At 35.7% G+C, this 19,073-nt stretch overlaps 2 protein-coding genes across 9 annotated transcripts in view; both read right to left on the reverse strand.

Annotated features, from left to right (window-relative positions):
* Positions 1 to 19,073, reverse strand: part of RALGAPA1 (Ral GTPase activating protein catalytic subunit alpha 1) — a 259,277-nt gene that overhangs the window by 223,982 nt on the left and 16,222 nt on the right. The window lies entirely within an intron of this gene.
* LOC120248598 (small ubiquitin-related modifier 2-like) lies at positions 15,445 to 17,313 on the reverse strand. Its single transcript, XM_039256985.1, has 3 exons — positions 17,289 to 17,313; positions 15,579 to 15,758; positions 15,445 to 15,521 (listed from the first exon to the last, which is right to left on the reverse strand). Exons 1-3 carry the CDS (start codon positions 17,311 to 17,313, stop codon positions 15,445 to 15,447), a joined length of 282 nt encoding a protein of 93 aa, XP_039112916.1.

The following is a 19,073-nucleotide window of genomic DNA, read 5'->3' on the forward strand; positions in this document are numbered from 1 at the left end:
AAAATAAAACAGAAAAGGTACTGGTAATAGCCATAATGGAGAGAATATAAAATCACAAAAAAATACTTGACTGGTTGAAACAAAGACAGAAAAAGAGAAACAGTGATCAACTGGCATAAATAAAGAATAGATAACAGATTCTAATCTAGCTATATCAATAATCACACTAAATAAAAATGATTGCTCAAAATGGCAAAGACTCTCAGACTGGATTTTTTAAAAAAGCAAAATCCAACTATATACTGACCACAAGAAATAAACATTGTACACTTAAAATATCTGCAACTTGTAGGGCACCTGGGTGGCTCAGTTGGTTAAGTGTCTGGCTTCAGCTCAGGTCATGATCTCATGGTTTTTGGGTTCAAGCCCCATATCAGGCTCTCTGCTGACAGCTCAGAACCTAGAGCCTGCTTCAGATTTAGTGTCTCCCTCTCTCTCTGTTTCCTCCCCTGCTCAGACTCTGTCTCTGTCTCCCTCTCAAAATAAATAAAGATTTTTAAAAATTTTTTAAATATGTATATATGTAGTTTGCTATGTATCAGTTATGCCTCAATAAACCTATTTTTAAAATTAACCAAGTGGGGTACCTAGGTAACTCTGTCGGTTAAGCGTCTGACTCTTCATTTCCGCTCAGGTCCTGAGTCCGAATCCCACATCGGGCTCTGCACTGACAGTGCCTGGGATTCTCTCTCCCCTCTCTCTGTCCCTACCTATTTGCATTATCTCTCTCACAAAATAAATAAATAAACTGAAAAAAATTTTTAATTGAAAAAATTTTAAGTTAACTAATTATATAGATTCAAGACCATTTCCATTTATTTTCATTTCATTATGTTTTCTGAAGTGAAGGCAGGGAATAGAATGGAGCTCCAAAAGTGGAGTAAAGTAATACTCTAGGAAATGTCATGATCCTAGAATACTTTAATACCTAAACCTCTGACTGTGTCCACAGAAGCCTGTTGCGCATGTGAATATATTCTCCCCAAGATAAAAAGTTAAGAATCTCTGGAAGCACTTATATTTATGAAGGAATTTAACACAATGTAAATAACCCCCCAAAATGACCATTTCTTAATGCTTTCATAAATATAGTCTAGTGACCCCACATTAATAATAAGAAGTAATATCAACTAGAAATATTGATTCCCAGAAAATGATTAAAATTGATTTTCATTTTTATATCATGAACCAGTAATAAAATAAATAAAAATGGCAAGCTCATTCTTGTATTTAACAATGTAGCAGGCAGGCAACTTAATTTCCCTAATGATAATTGTTTTGAGTGATTAAATTCATCAAAATAAATCTAGGGACCTTTTTCTTGTACAAATGCTTAAGATGTTTGTTTTTATCTTTCAAACATATACTATTCATTATTCCTCCACTACGAAACGACGTAAATACAAAACACAAAAGTCCTGCTGGAAACCACACTAAAAATCTACTAAAATTTCAAAGCAAGCAAAATCATTTTAAGATATGTAGCTTATCTCCTTATCTAACTGATGTTTCAAAGTAACTGCAGAAAAGCTCCTGACATGTGATTATGGTTATAACTGATAGCAAGATAACAACTCCCAGAAATAAAAAGGAAAAGACAAAACACTAAAGAAGGATTAGTAAGTGACCATAGTCTCAAAGTAATTATTTCTATGTCTCATTCAACTCTATAAAGTAAGATACAATAAAAATTATTCTCCTGCCTTCAAGAATTCTACAGTGAACACAGAGAAAATGAGACAGAATGAAAAAAGAGAATCTAGTTTACATAAAGATACAATACCTAATTTAAGAGCAAATCACCTTTATGTTTTTTAAATATTATACTGTAAGCTGTGAGTTTAAAAGAAAAAGTTATAACCACTTATGTTTAATATTTTACATTTGCATGAACAACACTTTTACAGTATACATATGCAATCTTACTGTCCACAAATATGTTTCTGAAATAAGTTTATTATCTCCATTTTATAAGAAAACTAAGCCTGGAAGAAGACAGGTAACTTTCCCAGGTCATACTAAACTACTAAAAGGCTCCAAATCAGCTTTTGTGTGTCCTCCAACACTACAATAGGCACACTTCAGGTAGTCTGCCACAGCATAAGATAATCTTCTGGACATTTTAAATCAAACTGATTCTGAAAGAATAGTATTTTTCAAGAATCACTGCACAGAGGCTGAGGTGGATTATCTGAAGTCTCAGAACAGGTAAACAGTAAAAGATACCAAGAATTAAGAAGATTTAGTCCACTACCCTAAAGTATCTCTCCTTACATTGGCCAATTACATATATCCTCCTTCACTTCATCACAATATCTAAAATTTCACTTATTAAATTCAATTGTGAAAGCAAAGCATTCCAACACCTAATAAAGGGTTAAACACCATTCATGTATTCATGTAAATTGGTACAAGCTGCTTTCTTCATAACATATAGCAAAGAAGGAAAAGAATTCTCATACAGCTGTGAAGACAGGGAGTAAAAATGGCAATATTTATTTGAGCATCCACTGTTTTCCAAGGATTGAGCTAAGCACCTTTCTTTCAGTTTTCTGAATTCTCATAGAAACTTTAAAGGATAGGTCCTTTTAGCTTCATATACCTCTTCACTTAGTTTATAAAAAATAAAAACTAAACTAAAAAGATTCAAGAAAACCAAGACAAAATCAAGTCTAAGTGTAAGGTAAAAACTTTATGTCTCATTCCATGCCACTTCCCAAGACAGGTAAATGGCTGTGATACTAAAATTTAGGGCTAAACAGGACACTAAATGCTAAAGGAAAAGTATAAGAAAAATCATTGGGAAAATGTTTGCAACAAATGAAAACTCTGATGCATTCAGAAAAGGGGGTGAGCATTCCCTTTTCTTTTTTCGTCTTTTTCCATCTCCAATTATGAACTTCTCTTCCTCTGTACCCTCCCTTTAAATGGTGAGGTCTATCAGAAATATGTCCTGGGGCGCCTGCATGGCTCAGTCGGTTAAGTGTCCGACTTCGGCTCAGGTCATGATCTCACAGTTTGTGGGTTCGAGCCCCGCATCGGGCTCTGTGCTGACAGCTCAGAGCCTGGAGCCTGTTTCAGATTCTGTGTCCCTCTCTTGCTCTGCTCCTTCCCTGCTTATCCTCTGTCTCTCTCACTCTCTCAAGGATAAATAAACATTAAAAAATTAAAAAAAAAAAAAAAGAAATATGTCCTTTTCCACCTTCCTCAAATACTGCAACTTGAAATATATATCTACATACAAAAATACCTCTCAAACCACAGTGGCTAGTTCACACCCCTGAGTATCAGGCTTATATATTACATCTTCCACAGGTATCTCACACTCAACTTAACCCTGGAGGGAATCCACCTCCTTCCACCTTCTCTAGCTTTTGAATGAGTATGAAATGAATTTCAGCCTTCAAAGAGAGGCTGGTAGTATCACCTATCTCTGAAGACTGGCATTCATTTCAGACTCATTTCCCTCTCCTTTGAGTTCTCTCCATCATACCAGCCCCTATCCTAACAAATCATTTCATTGTCAAGTTTACCTTCCTAAATACTTCTGCAGTACATTTCTTTCTCTCCATCCCCTACTGCTCCCGCCCCCATCATTTAGTTTCATACCTTGTGGTCTCTTGCCTGAATTTTATCAGTCTTATCTACTATCTCTCACACCATTCTCAACTTTTTATCAATCCTCCAAATATTACTACCAGAATAATTTAACTGTAGCATTGATCCGCTTAAAATACTTCCGGGGTTTCCCAATGCAAACAAGATAAATCCCAGGCTCATTCAAAAGACATACTAGCACTATTATTTTTTCATTCCGAACTTCTCCCTACCTTGTCTATTACTCACTACACAGTAAATAAATTATGTCACTAAATAAAGTTACATCCATACAATGTTTGTGCTTCTTCAGGGAGAGTTTTTATTGACTTTAATTAGACTTCATAGACACTACCAACTATTTAAGTATGATCAAAATAATAAAGGAAACCATGTCTAAAGAACTAAAAAAAGCACAGCAAATCCACAATGCATTAAAACGAATCATTTACCACAATCAAGTGGGATTTATTCTGGGATGCAAGGGTCATTCAATATTTGTAAATCAATCAACATGATACACCCTATCAAGAAGAGATAAAAACTATATGATCATTTCAACAGACACACAAAAAAAGGATCTGACAAAGTGCAACATCCATTCGTGGGGGGAAAAACACCAACAAAGTAAGTTTAGAGGGAACATACCTCAACATAATAAGGGCCTTATATGAAAAACCCACAGCTAACCTCATACTCTATGGGGGGAAACTGAGAGCTTTCCCCCTAAGGTCAGGAACAAGACAAGGATGTTCACACTCATCACTTTTATTCAACACAGTACTAGAAGTCCTAGCCACAGCAATCAGACAACAAAAAGAATTAAAAGGCATCCAAATTGGTAAGGGAGAAGTAAAACTTTCACTACTTGCAGAAAACATGACACTATATATAGGACAACCTAAAGACTCCACCAAAAACTACTGGAATTGATATATGAATCTAGTAAGGTCACAGAATAGAAAATCAGTATACAGAAATCCACTGCATTTTCACAAACTAATAATAAAGTAGCAGAAAAATTAAGAAAACAATCCCATTTACACTGCACATGATCATAGGCTGGAAAAATAAATACTGTTAAAATATCTATACTACTCAAAGCTCTGTACATATTTCATGCATTTCCTATCAGAACACCAACAGTATTTTTCACAGAACTAGAACAAACAACCCTAAAAATTTATATGGAACCACAGAAGACCCTGAATAGCCAAAGAAATCTTGTAAAAAAAAAAAAACTGGAGGTATCACAATTCCAAACTTCAAGTTATATTACAAAGCTGTAATATATATATACCAAAAAAATATATACCAAATATAAAATATATATCAAAAGAGTATGGTACTAGCAAAAAACCAAAACCAAACAAACAACACACCCACCCACCCACACACACACACACACACACACACACACACACCAATGAAACAGAATAGAAAGCCAAAAAATAAACCCAGAATTACATGGTCAATTAATCTTTGACAAAGAAAAAAAAATATGCAATAGGAAAAAGTCTTTTCAACAAATGGTGTTGGGAAACTGGACGCTATATGCCAAAGAATTAAACTGGACCACTTTCTTACACCATACATAAAAACAAACTTAAAATGGATTAAGAATCTAAGTATGAAACCTGAAACTATAAAAATCCTTGAAGAGGCACAGTCAGTGAGGTCTCTGACATTGGTCATAGTAACATCTTTCTAGATGTGTCTCTTGAGGCAAGAGAAACTAAAACAAAAATAAACTATTTGGACTACATCAAAATAAAAAATTTCTTAACAGCAAAGAAAACAGTCAAGAAAACAAAAAGACAACCTACTAAATGGAAGAAGATATTTGCAAATGGCACATTCAATAAATGGTTAGTGTCCAAAATGTAAGAAGAACTTATACAACTCAACATCAAAAAACAAAATAACCCAATTGAAAATGGGCAAAAGATATGAACAGGTATTTCTCCAAAGACATACAGATAGCCCTCAGACACATGAAAAGATGCTCAACATCACCCATCATCAAGAAAATGCAAATCAAAACAACAATGTGATATCACGTCACACCTGTCTTAACAGCTAAATTAAAACTTAAGAAACAGGAAATGTTGACAAGGATGTGGAGAAAAAGGAATGTTGTGCACTACTGGTGGGAATGCAAATTGATGCAGCCATTGCAGAAGACAGTATGGAGGTTGTTAAAAAAATTGAAAAACAGAACTACTGGGTATTTACCCAAAAAGTACAAAAACATTAATTCAAAGGGATACATGCATCCCTATGTTTATGGCAGTATTACCTACAATAACCAAACTATGGAAGAAGCCCAAATGATCAATAGATGAATGGATAAAGGTATGGTGTATGTATGTGTACACACACACACACACACACACACGCACACACACAAACGGAATATCATTCAGCCATGAAAAAGAATGAAATCTTGTCACTTGCAACAACATAGACGAATCTAGACAATATAATGCTAAGTCAAGCCAGTCAGAAAAAGCCAAATATGATTTCACTCATGTGGAAGTTAAAAAACAAAACAAATGAAAAAAAGGGAGAGAGACAAACTGAAGAACATCTGAATTGTCAAAATAATAAGTCAGCAAAGTCAAAGACAGGTTAGGTGATTATCCAGTGTGAGGAAGAGAATGAAAAAATAATGAAGAAAAATGAACAGATCCTCAAAGACTTGTGGCTCACCATTAAACATACCAATATATGTATGAGACCCAGAGAAGAGAAAAAACAAATGATTATTATTTCAAGAAGTAACAGCTAAAAACTTCCTGAATTTGACTAAAAACATTTGCATGTACATTCAAGAAACTCAACACATTCCTAGCGGAATAAACTCAGAGACCTATATCTCGACACATTACAACAAAACTGTCAAAAGACAAAGAATCGTGTAAGCACCAAAAGAAAAGCAACATATCACTTAATAAGGAAGCCCCAACAAGAAAAATATCTGAGTTTTCATTAGAAAACATGGTGGCCAGGGGCACCTGGGTGAATCAGTCAGTTAATTATCCAGATCTTGATTTCGGCTCAGGTTGTGATCTCATGGTTTATGAGATGGTGCCCTACACAGAGCCTGGTTAGGATTTTCTCTCTCTCTCTCTCTCTCTCTCTCTCTCACTACCCCTCCCTGCTCGTGCACTCTCTCAAAATAAATAAACGGATATCTTAAAAAATGGTGGCCAGAAGGCAATGGGATGATATAGTCATAGAGCTCAAAGAAAAAAGCGGACAACCAAAAATTCAAGATCTACCAAAACTTAATTAAGGAGAAATTAATATATCTCCAAGTACACAAAAACTGAGAATTCATTCCTACCAGACCTGCCCTATAAAATATATTGGGGGGAGTTGATCAGGCTGAAATGAAAGAATTCTAGATTAACTCAAATCCATGGGGAAAATAATACTTTGACATATAAATGAAAACATTTACAGCATTCAGCTAAAGTGGTGCTAAAAGAAAAATTTACAGCTTTAAATGCCTAACTGAAAGTAAAGATATAAAAGTCAATAATGTAATGTTCCGCCTTAAGAAACTAGAAAACAAAGAGTAAAAGCAAACTAATACTAAACCATGCAGAAGAAAAGAAATAAAAAATTAGAGTGGAGATATCTGAAATACAGAAGAAAAAACAACACAAAAACATCAATGAAACCAAAACTGATCCTTTGAAAAGATCAACAAAATTGACAAACCTTAGCTAGACTGTACAAGACAAAAAGAGAGACAATTCAAATTATTAATCTGGACTGGAAAAAAAGACATTACTAACAACCATACAGAACTGTCTGTATGCTAGCAAATTACACAACCTATAAGAAATGGAAAATTTCTAGAAAGACATAAAGTACCAAAACTGACTCCAAGAAGAGAAAATCTGAGATCTATAAGAAATAAAAAGACTCTTTCAGTAACAAAACTGACCTGAAAGAAAAGCCCAGAACCAAATAGTTTCATAGTTGAATCCTATCAACATTTCCAAAAAAGGAGAGAACACTTTCCGACACACTCTCTGAGGCCAATGTTACCCTCATTTCAAAATCAGACAGAAACATTACAAGAAAACTACAGATCAATATTCCTTATTAATACGGACACAAAAATCCTCAACAAAATACTATAAAACTGAATATGGCAAAATATAAAAAGTACTATACACCATAACCAAATGGGACTTATCCCAGAATGCAAGGTCAGTTCAAAGTACAAAACTCTATCATTGCAATACAATCAATATACAGGTAAAAACCCACATACAATTGTCTCAATAGACACAGAAGATGATAATGACACTCAAAAAATTAGGAAAAGTAATTTCCTCAACCTGATAAAGGGCATCTATGAAAAATCCACAGCTAACTTCATACTGATTGGCAAAAGACTGAAAACTTTACCTCTAAACACATAAACAAGACAAGGATATCCCTTTTGTGACTGTTACTCAAAAGTGTACTGGAAAGGCTAGCCAAAGAAATTAGGCATGAAAAAGAAATAAAAGCCATATATTATAGAAAAGAAGCACTACACCTCTGTTCACAAATGACATGATCTTGTATATTTAAAAAAAAAAAGTCCTAAGGAATACACATACACATACACACACACACAAATCTAAGAACTAAAAAACAAGTTCAGCTAGGTTTTGGAATACAAAATGAATATACAAATCAACTGTATTTTGATCCACTAGCAATGAATAATTCAGAAATGAAAATAAGAAAACAATGCCAGTATGGGGAAGGGGAAAAATTAGATAAGGAGAGAGAGGGAGGGAGGCAAACCATAAGAGATTCTTAAATACTGAGAACAAACTAGGGTTGATGGGGGAGGGGGAAAGAGGTGATGGGCATGAAGGAAGGCACTAGTTGGAATAAGCACTGGGTGTTAAATGGAAATCAACCTGACAATAAACAAACAAACAAAAAAAGCTAAGCAGAAAAAATAAAAAAAGAATAAAAGAATTAAAAAAGAATTTAAAAAAAACAATACCATTTACAATAGCATGAAAAGAATAAAATATTTGTGAATAAAAGAAATGTAAAATTTGTACACTAAAAACTATGAAATACTGCTAAGAGAGATTATAAAGACCTAACAACCTGAAAGACATGCCTTGGTCATAGATAAAAAGCAGTAATATTGTTAAGATAAAATACTCTTTCAAATATATGTAAAAATTCAATGCAACCTCTATCAAAATCCTAAGTGGCTTTTTACAGAAATTAACAAACTGATCCTAGGAGTGCCTGAGTGGCTCAGTCAGTTGAGTGTCCGACTTCAGCTCAAGTCAAGATCTCATGGTTCTTGAGTTCTAACCCTGCATTGGGGTCTGTGCTAACAGCTCAGAGCCTGGAGGCTGCTTCAGATTTTGTGTGTCCCTCTCTCTCTCTCCCCCCCTCTCTGCTCATACTCTGTCTCTCTCTCTCTCTCAAAAATAAACATTAAAAAAAAAAAAAACTGATCCTAAAATCCATAGGAAAATACAAGGAACACAGAATAATCAAAACAATCCTTAAAAAGAACATCAAAAGCTACAAATTTCCAGTTGTAAAATAAATACATCATGGGGATATAATGTACAGCATTGTGACTATAGCTAATATCATACTGTATATTTGAAAATTACTAATAGAGTAGATCTCAGGGTGCCTGAGTGGTTCAGTCGGTTAAGCATCCGACTCAGCTCAGGTCATGATCTCACAGTTCATGAGTTCAAGCCCTGCACTGACCTCTGTGCTGATAGCTCAGAGCCTGGAGCTGCTTCAGCTTCCGTGTGTGTGTGTGTGTGTGTGTGTGTGTGTGTGTGTGCCCCTCCCCTGCTAACACTCTCTCTCAAAAATGAACNGGTTAAGCATCCGACTCAGCTCAGGTCATGATCTCTCTGCCCCTCCCTTGCTCTCTCTCTCTCTCTCAGAAATAAAAAAAAAAAAAAAAAAAAAAAAAAAAAGAGTAGATCTCAAAAGTTCTCACTAGAAGAAAAAAGAGTTTGTAATTATGCATATGGTGACGAATGTTAACTGGACCTACTATGATCATCATTTCACAATATAGACAAATACTGAACCATTATGTTGCACACTTCAAACTAATACGATATAGGTCAATTATACATCACTTTTAAAAAAGAATAAAAAGAATAAAAAGAACAGATGCTTTTAAATTTCTAAACTTACCACAAAGTTACAGTAATCAAAACAGTGTGGTATTGGGATAACAGACATAGAGACTAATGAAACAGAATTAAAAGTCCAGAAATAAGCTCTTACACAATAGTCAAATGATTTTCAACACAGGTATTAAGACAACTCAACTGGGATAAAAATACGTGCAAAAGAATGAGGTGGAATCACCATCTCATACCATATACAAAAATTAACTCAGAATGAACCAAAAGCCTAAATGCAAAACTAAAATTATAAAACTCTTAAAAGAAAACATGATCTTGAACTAGTCAATTATTTCTTACTTATAACACCAACAGCACAACCAACAAGGGAAAAAATAAACTAGACTTCACCAAACTCACAACTTTTTTGTCTCAAAGGATACTATAGGGAAAATAAGACAATCTACAGATTGCTGAAAATATTTACATATTAAACATTTCATAATGGTTTAGTATCCAGAATATGTAACTCCTAGAACTCAACTATAAAATGAAATATAATTCAATTAAAAATAGGCAAAGGATCTGAATAGATATTCTCCAAACAAGACACACAAACAGCTGATAAACACACGCAAAGAGCTCAACATCATTAGCCATCATGGAAATGTATACTAAAACCACAATGAATGCCTTAATGAGTAAAGACAACAATAATTCAAGGTGATACCCAAATCCTGACTGCTAATGTGAGACAAATTTTTGAATTAGTAAAGTCTGCCTCTAACATGACTTGCCTACTTTGAGAGAGGCCTTGCAGTCGCCATCTGCCCGTCCCCACCTTAACACTGAAAGAGCAGACTGGTATGAAGATAAGATTAAAGAAATGCTTGTTGGCCTGTTTCCCATAAATAATAAACTGGATCAGCCTCCAAGGGAAAAACAAAAACAACCACGATGAGACACCACTTCCCATCCACAATAGCTATACTCAGAAAGACGGATAATAACAAGGATTGACAAGTATGCAGGGAAATGTCTTTGTACACTGGTGGTAGAATATGAATGATATAGCTGCTTTGGAAATGATCTGGCAGTTCCTCAAAAAGTTAAATACAGAATTACTGTACGACTGTATGACCCAGCAATTCAACTCCTGGAAAAGTATATACCCAAAATTAAAAACACAACTGCACAAATGTTTATGCATAATTATTCCTAATAGTCAAAAAGTGGAAACAACCCAAATGTCCACCAATTGACGAAAGGATAAACAAAATGCTGTATATCCCTACAACTGAATTATTATTCAACCATAAAAAGGAATGAAGTACTATTAAATACTAAAACATGGATGAACCTTGAAAACATCATTTTAAGTGAAAGAAGCCAAACACAAAAGACCACATATCTTATGATCCCATTTATATGAAACATCTAGAATAGTCAAATTCATAGAAATAGAAAGTAGATTAATGGGTGCCAGGGGAAGAGGGTAAGGGGGCGTTGGGAGAGAATGCTAAAGGATGCAGATTTATGTTTCTTCCTTATTTTGATAATCTATTCCTTTCAGCTAGTCTTATATTCAACCCCTTGACATCCCAATTCATGAGATCTGCCCAGTCTTATCTGGCTAACTGAATCTGAGAGCTAGAACTTCTAGGCTAATCTGAAAAAGAATTAATATGAAAAAGAGAATTTAAAAAGTACTGGAAGAAAGTACTTATTTTCTAAGTCTAGAAACACGAACTGTTCCATCACCAGTTATTGATGTTTACTATGAACAAATGCATTACCTTCACTTTTACAGGGTCAAACACTAGCTAGCTATTAGTATACCACTATTTTATAAAATAATGTCTCTATTTTTCTTTTGAGACATAGGAGAGTAATCAAAATACATTGCTATTATTATTCTGCATCCAGTTCTATACCTCTAAAATAGAAAATAATTTCTCATCTCCCTACACTAAAAACGCATACTTTTGGACACTGAAAATTAAACGTAAGCATATTTGAAAAACCTATTACAGTGAATAAGGAAAAGTAAATACTATTACAAAGTCCTACCATCTTTCTCTTTTATATTCATTTCATATTTGACATGATTCTTTTACTGTTCTATCAACTCCTTTACTCCTTTGCAGTTTGCCTGAAATGTAGCAAAGCACTTATATACTTATTCAAATGGTTGCTCAGATCCATCATTTTCAAAAGAGTTTTAAAGAAATAAGTTACAGAACAGATGCATAATTTTTTCCTTAAAGACATCTTAAAAGGCACGTTTAACAACCAACTTGCTTTTAGAAGGTTCTAAAGACAATTGATGGAAAAAGAAAGGTGATTGGAAACTTTGAACCTTCTGATTTAAAAGGATTTAGACAATGACGACAAAGTTTTGGTAACGTAAATGTACCTTTTAGTAGCTATTTTACTTCAAAATAGTTTTGGGTTGGGAAGCAAAGAGTAATGTTGCTAGGTAACACAATTTAAGGATTTCCTTGTGTTTATCTGAAATAAAATATCAACAATGCATTTCCTTTCATTCATTCAAATCTTGTTTTCCCAAAATGTAACTTTTAAAGATTTTTCTAATTTATCCTTTTTTAGTAGGGTAGAGACTGAAAATACAGAACCTAAACCACTATCATTTGGCCATTTACGAAAACATGGATAGAGCTTGAAAGTATAATGCTAAGCAAAATAAGTCAGTCAGAAAAAGTCAAATACCGTATGATTTCATTCATATGTGGAATTTAGGAAACAAAACAAATGAACAAAGAAAATAAAAGACAAACCAAGAAACAGACTCTTCACTACAGAGAGCAAACTTCTGGTTACCAGAGGAGAGGTAGGTGGGTAGATGGGTTAAATAAGTGATGGGGATCAAGGAATACACTTCTCATGACAAGCAGTGGTGTTATATAAAATTGGGTGAATCACTATATTGTATATCTGAAACTAACATAACACTGTACCTTAACTAATAAAAATTAAAATAAAAACTTAAAAAAGATCATTCAGGGGTTTGTACTGTATTTCTTTAATTTTTTTAAATGTTTATTTATTATTGAGACAGAGAAACAGAGCATGAGTGGGGGATAGGCAGAGAGAGAGGGAGACACAGAAACCGAAGCAGGCTCCAGGCTCTGAGCGGTCAGCACAGAACCCAATGCGGGGCCTGAACCCACAAACCATTAGATCATGACCTGAGCCGAAGTCAGACGCTTAACCGACTGAGCCACCCAGGTGCCCCTGTATTCTACTTCTTAAGAACAAATTCTTACTGACTTTGAATAGGTCATAATATCTTTAATCCAATTTTATCACTTTTAAGGTTCCAATCAAAATTCAAATAATGTTTTAATTTCTTCCCATAATTTCTGTGCTTCAAATTCATTTTTCATGTAGTCTTCCAATAATATCTGAAGTGTTATTATTTTAAATTTGTAAGATATGTAAAGTATCTACAGAGATATTAGGTGAATAATATAGATGAAATCAGAACCTAGATATTCTGATTTTCTCCACTATATGCCCCTACTAACTAGCTTTTTAATACTCAAGTTTTCTTGGGGATTAATTACTGTCTCTCACACTGGTCTGTAACAAGAATTAGGTCAGGTAACACATGTGAAATGTTTGGTCCAGGACCTGCCACTATATGTGGTCAAAATATTAGCTATTATTACCAATATATGACAGCTGCTTTTATAAAAATGTTCACTCCTTAAAAATTTTCTCAAAGATAGTGAAGTGACAGAAACAAACCTGAAATATACTTTGTGTTCATGTGAAAAAGTCAACCTACTGATTTAGTAATTATTAGAATCCTAACACTTCCTGTGAGATTCATAACACTCAACTCTAGTAATATACCTAAAATCCAAAATTAATCTCCAAATAATGAATATTTAGGTTGGTTCAAATTTTTCATTAAACACTGCAGTAGATCCTACACATGTAACCACTTCCTTAGAATTCTAAGAACTGGAAATGCTGGCTTCAACGTATATATGTATGGGTCATTCCACTTCCATTTGCATTTGCATTTCCCTTTCCTGTCCTTTCATTTCATGTAGGCTGCATACCCAACGTGGGGCTTAAACTCACAACCTCAAGATCAAGAGCTGCATGTTCTACTGGCTGAGCCAGCCAGGTGCCCCACATATGTATGCTTAAAATTTTGATACTTAACAGTCAAAATGACATTTAATTTACATTCCATCAATAATATTGAGGGTCTTTTTTTAAAAAAAAAACAATTTGTTAATGTCTATTTATTTTGAGAGAGTGCATGTGTAGCAGCAAGGGAGGGGTACACAGAGAGGGAGAGAGAGAATCCCAAGCAGGCTCCGCACCGTCAGCTCTGAGCCCAACGGAGGGCTCATCTCACGAACCATGAGATTGTGACCCGAGCCAAAATCAAGAGTCAGATGCTCAACCAACTGAGCCACCCAGGCACCATACCTACAGAAGTTTATTTAAAAACCAAAACACAGGGTGCCTGGGTAGCTCAGTCCATTAAGCATCCAACTTCAGCTCAGGTCATGACAGAGATTGTGAATTCGAGCCCCACATTGGGCTCTGTGCTGACAGCTCAGAGCCTGGAGCCTGCTTCAGATTGTGTGTCTCCCTCTCTCTCTGCTCCTCCCCCACTCACACCATCTCTCTCAAAAACGAACATTAGAAAAAAAAGAAAAAAGCTTGACTTGAAGGGAAAAATATCAAGGATTCATTTAGAGTAATTTATCCTTATGTAAAGACAGATTGCCCTACATGTAACAGCTTCATATAGTTATAAAATTCTCCTTAGTTTTACAATGATAAAAGAAAAAACATGAAAATTCTCCAATTGAACAAGGTATGCAAGGATTTTTATGTTGTTTTTCTGTTAAACATTGAGAGCAAAATAACTTACTGGAACATAAAGATAAGAGCTGAATGGGGGCACCTGGTGGCTCAGTCAGTTGGGTGACTGACTTCAGCTCAGGTCATGATCTCATGGTTCGTGGGTTCGAGCCCCGTGTTGGGATCTGTGCTGACAGCTAGCTTGGAGCCTGGAGCCTGTTTCAGATTCTGTGTCTCCCTCTCTCTCTGACCCTCCCCTGCTCATGCTGTCTCTCTCTCTCTCCCTCTCTCAGAAATAAATAAAATGTTAAAAAATTAAAAAAAAAAAAAAAAAAAGAGCTGAATGAACATGCCACTAGTGGAGAAAGGGTATTTTCAAAGAACCAGCATTTTTCCCCATCCCATCTTTTTTTTTTTTTTAATTTTTTTACTATTTTATCTATTTCTGAGAGAAAGATAAAAACAGCATGAGCAGGGGAGGGTCAGAGAGAGAGGGAGACACAGAATCCGAAGACAGGCTCCAGGCTCTGAGCTAGCTGTCAGCACAGAGCCCAACATGGGGCCCGAATCCACCAACCATGAGATCATGACCTGAGCCGAAGTCAGAAGCTTAACTGACTGAGCCACCCAGGCGCCCCTCCCCATCCCATCTTCATTTGATGTCAATCAAAACAAACCATTGGCCATTTAATTAAAAAAGTACAATATGCTCATGCACATACACATACAAAATGAAAGAAAAGAGAAAATTATACTGTAGTAGTCAGAATGTGATAGAACCAAATTGCGGTTTTCTAATTGAGAATGTCTTGGTCTGGAAGAACAGAGTTCTGGAGTAAGGTAGCAGGTTTTCTTTTTAGTAGACACTTGCTGTCTGCTGCTGGAACACATCAACTGTATCTTCATCCTCCATTTCCAACTGTGCAGGCTTGTCTGCTTTATTGACTGGCTGCCCATCAAATCAGAATCTAATCTGTCTTATTGACAAACCTTGCCATTCACAATAGGCTTTCATTAGTTTACTAAGTGCATGCTTCTTAATCTTAAACTGTACCACCGAACCATCCTGCCCTGTCACCTTCCAATTAATATGATCACTGTCCTCAGTCTTAACTCCTTCCTTGGGCTTTTCCTCAGCCACAGTAAGCTCCTGAGTCTCCTTTGCTACGGCTTCACAAAAGAGAGACCTGGTGGCTCAGCAAACCAGCACACAAGCATCAGGAGCAGCAGCAGCAGGACGAGGCAGCAGTGGAGGAGGGAGCAAGCACACCGAGGTCTGTTTTTAACATATCTCGATAACACACAGCACAATCTTTTCCAAATTTCATGAACATTTTACAGTCCAGAAATTAACTCTCTTAAACATGCTGCAACTGTTTCATAGTTTGGTGTTCATCTTTTAATTCTGCTAAAGAAGGGTTTTATTATTAGAAATACAAAATATTTGAAATAGGCAAATTAATCAATTCTGTGACAATTTTTAACTCTGGTATAAGTTTTGAAAGTGGGCTTTCCTATCCTGATATAATATAGATTTCCTTATTTCTTTCCATTTTATCATGAAGAGTTAGAACTATTTTTAATTGATTCTTTATAAAGTAGTGATCTATATATCACTTTTTATGCAGATAAGCATTCTTTCTTCTTCATCTTTATCTAAACTGCCATTTAATGAAGTGGTCACATGAGCACCTTCTTTAATAGAAGTCCTCCTTCTAAAATTTAACCTCCTTTTTTAATGTAACTGTTCTTGACTATAAAAAAGATGTGCAAGTCTTTAAAAAGAGGCTAAATAAATGGAGGCTCCTTGGAATAGGAAGAATAGATACCATACCAATGTTAATCTCTTCTAAACTAAACCTATAGATTCAAGTCCATCCAATGAAAAAAAGTCCTAACAAACATCAGTTAGGGATTTAACAAGCTGATTCCCAAATTCATATGGAAGAGCAAAAGGTCAAGACACTAAGAAATCTGTATTAGTCTCCTGTGGCTGCGAAGACAAATTAGGGCCACAAGCTTGATGTTATGGGCTATATTCACTCATCTTCTCTCTGGTATCTACAGATCAATATATTCTATTAAATGCAGGTGAGAAAATACACTTTAATGTTAACATACTGTTGGGCTACCAGACAGAAGTCATGAAAATTTCTTTTAATAATGAGGGAAGATTATCTGATAACTTCTGCCATAATGCCACCAACATTTTTCAGTTAAAGTGCTGTGTGTTGTTTTTATTTTTAACGTTATACAGACTTTAGATTCTGAACCAATTTTTCTGCACAGGTACTAAAGACAACCCAAGGTCTCTTTTCTTTCTTTTTTGCAGGGTGTCATTTTTTAAATTTTTAAAAAATTTACTTATTTAAATTCAAGTTAGTTAGCATACAATGTAATACTGGTTTCAGGAGTAGAATCCAGCAATTCATCACTTACATATAACACCCAGTGCTTATCCCAACAAGTGCCCTCCTTAATGCCCATCACCCATTTAACCCATCCCCCTCCTACTTCCCCTCCAGCAACCCTGTTTGTTCTCTGTCTTTAAGAGTCTCTTATGGTTTGCTTCCCTCTCTTTTTATCTGCTTTTTCCTTCCCTTCCTCTATCTTATTTCTTAAATTTCACATATGAGTGAAATCATATATTTGCCTTTCTCTGACATTTCACTCAGCAGAATACATTCTACTTCCACTTACCTTGCTGCAAATGGGAAGATTTCATTCTTTTTGATCACCAAGTGGTATTCCTTTGTATGTATGTAGGTATGTATGTAAAAATAAAAACAAAACAGAGCACTTTAACTGAAAAGTTACATATGCGTGTACACACACACACACACCCCACATCACATCTTCTTTATCTATTCATCAATCAATGGACATTTTGGCTCTTTCCATAATTTGGCTATCGTTGATAGTGCTGCTATAAACAAAGGGATGCATGTGCCCCTTTGAATCAGCATTTTTATGTCCTTCAGATAAATACCTAGAAGAACAATTGCTCGGTCATAAGGTAGCTCTATTTTATATTTTTGGGGGAAACTCCATAGTGTTCTCCAGAGTAGCTGCATCAATTTGCATTCCCACCAACAGTGCAAAAGGGTTTCCCTTTCTCGACATCCTCACCAACATCTGCTGTTTCCCGAGTTGTTAATTTTAGCCATCCTGTCAAGTGTAAGTTTGTATATCATTGTGGTTTTGATTTGTATTTCTATGATGATCTGATGAGCATCTTTCCATGTGTCTGTCAGCCACCTGGATGTATTCTTTGCAGAAGTGTTCTTGTCTCTTGCCCATTTCTTCACTGGGTTGTTTGTTTTTTGGGTATTGAGTTTGGTAAGTTCTTAGATTCTGGATACTAACCCTTTATCTGATACGTCATTTGCAAATTTCCAATTCCGTTGGTTGCCGTTTAGTTTTGTTGATTATTTCCTTGGCTGTGCAGAAGCTTTTTATCTTGAGGAGGTCCCAAAAGTTCATTTTCGTTTTTATTTCCCTTGCCACTGGATACATGTCTAGTAAGAAGTTGCTGCAGCTGAGTTCAAATAGGTTGTTGCCTGTTTTCTCCTCTAGGATTTTGATGGTTTCTTGTCTTACACTCAGGTCTCTCATCCACTGGAATTTATTTTTTTGTATGGTGTAAAAAAGTAGTCCAGGTTCATTCTTCTGTATGTCACTGTCTAGCACCATCTGGTGAAGAGACTTTTTTTCATTGGATACTCTTTCCTACTTTGTTGAAGATTAGTTAGCCATACATTTGCGGGTCGGTCCATTTCTGGGTTTTCTATTCTGTTCCAGTTACCTGTGTGTCTGTTTTTGTGTCAGTACCATCAACTGTCTTGATGATTACAGCTTTGTAATACAGCTTGAAGTCCGGAACTGTGATGCCTCCAGGTTTGGTTTTCTTTTTCAATATTACTTTGGCTATTCAAGGTCTTTTTTGGTTCCACACAAATTTTAAGATTGTTTATTCTAGCTCTGTGAGGAATGCTGGTATATTTTGATAGGGATTGTATTGAATGCATAGATTGCTTTGGGTAGTTTTTAAAAAATGTTTATTTTTGAGGGGCGCCTGGGTGGCTTAGTCGGTTGAGCGTCCGACTTTCGCTTAGGTCATGATCTCGCGGTTCATAGGTTCGAGCCCTGCGTCGGGCTCTGTGCTGACTGCCAGCTCAGAGCCTGCAGCCTGTTTCAGTCTGTGACTCCCTCTCTCTCTGACCCTCCCCTGCTCACACTGTCTCTCTCTCTCTCCTAGAAATAAATTAAAAAAAAAAAATGATTATTTTTGAGAGAGAGAGAAAGAGAAAGACAAAGTGTGAGCAAGGGAGGGGCAGAGAGAGAGGGAGACATAGGCTCCAGGCTCTGAGCTGTCAGCACAAAGCCCAACTCGGGGCTCAAACCCATGAACCACAAAATCATGACCTGAGCCGAAATCCGGCACTTAACCAAATGAGCCCTCCAGGCACCCCGGGTAGTATAGAC

This window comes from Hyaena hyaena, unplaced genomic scaffold, assembly GCF_003009895.1.
Source record: "Hyaena hyaena isolate Hyena2069 unplaced genomic scaffold, ASM300989v1 scaffold_599, whole genome shotgun sequence".
Taxonomy (NCBI): Eukaryota; Metazoa; Chordata; class Mammalia; order Carnivora; family Hyaenidae; genus Hyaena; species Hyaena hyaena.